Raw genomic sequence first — 2,330 nt, forward strand, 5'->3', positions numbered from 1 at the left:
TGCTCACGTAAAACATCAGTGTTCTTTAAATACTTACGTAGTTCTGAATGTCATTGTTTGCTCTGCCGTTGTAATACTCCAGGCGCAACTCTTCTGGCGAGAAATCTGAAAAGCCTGTAAGAAGAGGAATAAGTCAAAACCAGCGTGGACGAGCATAAGAAACATCCTAAATAGCAGTAATATGCAGCAACACTGAAAACATTACCTACCCGAGACATTTGGCTTTTCTTTCATCGGTGAATAAGATGAAAATATCCATTGTCCTGAAGATTCCCAAATTTCCATGTCATTCACTACACATTCACTAGAAAAGGAAACAAAATAAAGCCACAGATGAAGGTGAAACTAAACAGCCAATACAAAATCACCGGAAGCAACTGTCTAGTTTGAACCTGCAGTCAGATTCAAAGACCTGCTACCATGAAAATTAACGAAACGCAACACCAGTCGGAATGAACACGAGGAGTACTCGGCTCTCTGTGGAAAAACTGCACTTATTCCACAAGATACATAAAGGTGCCTTCAAAGCGTTTATCATCTCGCTGCAAGTAAATCAAAGCAGCTCTTAAAGAGATCCCCAAACACAAAGTATGTTTTAATCCTTATATGGCATATGCTGTCACAGGATTTTCCCTGAAGCTGTAGATCACAATACAATTTAAAATCTCATTACTAGATGATTTTACAATATAAATTAACATACTCAGTATTAAATAGCAAGATTCAGGGGAACAAAAAACAAAAGGAAAGAGATAAGTGTTCCACATAAGTTTTTTGGAAAATAATCAAAAGCATAAAAATCCAGACTTTGCAGAAACAGAGAAAGACAAGCTACATCAACAAAAGTACACCAAATGCAAATGGTGAAAGGGTAAAAACTAAAGTGGACAAGCAGGTTGCTGCATACTACCAAACAAACAATGATTCTGAGTATTTCAGATGTTTGCAATACAAGAAACATTCATGGTTGAGAAGCTGAATAAATATTCTGTTAAGCATTTCCTTAATGTAACCTTAAAAAACCAAAAATACTGGAAAGTTGTCCCAAAACCTTGCTTCTTCAGGAAATCACACTGCCTGTTGCTTCTCATCACCAGCCCCTGTAATTGCCATGAGCCTGCTGGTCACTCCCAACTGACTCCAACACACCAGCCTGTGAACCCAGGCTTCAATAGGTTTGCTATTGGCAGAACAACCTGTTATCTTAAATGCCAGGAAAATCAAGTCAAATAGCTCATTTTCTCAAAAAGGTTTTTGGTTTCTTAATGATTGCAATGCTGTCCAAGAGGCTCTGACCCTTTATTTTAAAGTACTGAAATCTCTGTTGCCGTCCTTAGCCTCCCTCCCACAACTTACATACCATACCATCTCACGAATATCACAGCTGTTGGCTGCCCAATCCAGGTTCAAAACAAGGATCCCTTTCTTCCCATGCCAGCTTAACTCAGGAGAACTAAATGAAGTTGTGTTTTCTGTGGTTCTTACAACATATCCCCGTAATCACAGGCTCTGCATTCCCTCTAGGAAGTCAGCAAGCTTTTTAAGCTGCTCATTCTAAACACTTTCAGTGAGAAAGCACTATGACTTACAGAAGTCTCTCCTCTTCATCTTTATAGCCATCAGTGGTATTTTGACTGTTCATTAATGCAGAGAATCTGTTCTGCGAGAAGTCTGCATTTTTGCTGCTGCTGCTGCCAGATGATCCAAAATCAGGGGAGCCGAAAAGTCCTCTTCCATGATCTCTGCTGCCACCCCATGTGGACTTAAAGGTAGACGGCTGGATAACATTTGTGTATCTCTGGTTAGCGGCACCCCATCCTCCTCCTCCTCCTCCTCTGCTAGTACCTTCCAGTGAAAAACAAAACCCGACAGAAGTCTTAAGTCGTTAAGATACTAAACAGTGCAACATCAACAGAAGCTGTTAAGTACAACTATTCTCACGATGGTGATAAGCAGCTTGAAGAGAAAACGTAGCGCTTCCCTAGTGAGTTAACCCGATTATTTAGTGAGCTTAACCGGGTGAGCTACCCAGGGCAGTTCTGGAATCGGAGGTAAAGCGAACTCCTCCTCACTTCCCCAATCCAACAGCTCCTCGTTGGCACTGCAGAAAAGAGACTGCTCCAGTTTTACTTACGTTGTTCCGTAACGTAACTACCCCAGCAGCAAATTTAACGTTTAACTCGCGTTACGTTCACGGGAGGGGCTCCTGCCCACGCAGCTGTAGCAGCGGGTCTGTGGCAGAGCAAGGACCCACCCGTGCGTGTTACGGCCGGCCCGGCCCTGCTTCAGGAGGTGCAAAGAGAAAGCAGCGGCAGCACCTGGCCGTACCC

General features: G+C 42.6%; 1 protein-coding gene across 1 annotated transcript in view; it reads right to left on the reverse strand.

Moving 5' to 3' along the window:
* Positions 1-1,845, reverse strand: part of NUPL2 (nucleoporin like 2) — a gene marked incomplete at its 5' end in the record, with an annotated part of 6,590 nt that extends 4,745 nt beyond the window's left edge. Inside the window, 3 exons of the mRNA XM_010158933.1 lie at positions 38-114; positions 210-304; positions 1,590-1,845. Of these exons, the coding sequence (XP_010157235.1) occupies positions 38-114; positions 210-304; positions 1,590-1,845 (428 nt within the window). The remainder of the gene's footprint in view (positions 1-37; positions 115-209; positions 305-1,589) is intronic.
* Positions 1,846-2,330: the final 485 nt, after the last annotated feature.

The sequence above is a fragment of the Eurypyga helias genome, unplaced genomic scaffold, assembly GCF_000690775.1.
Source record: "Eurypyga helias isolate BGI_N326 unplaced genomic scaffold, ASM69077v1 scaffold25289, whole genome shotgun sequence".
NCBI lineage: Eukaryota > Metazoa > Chordata > Aves > Eurypygiformes > Eurypygidae > Eurypyga > Eurypyga helias.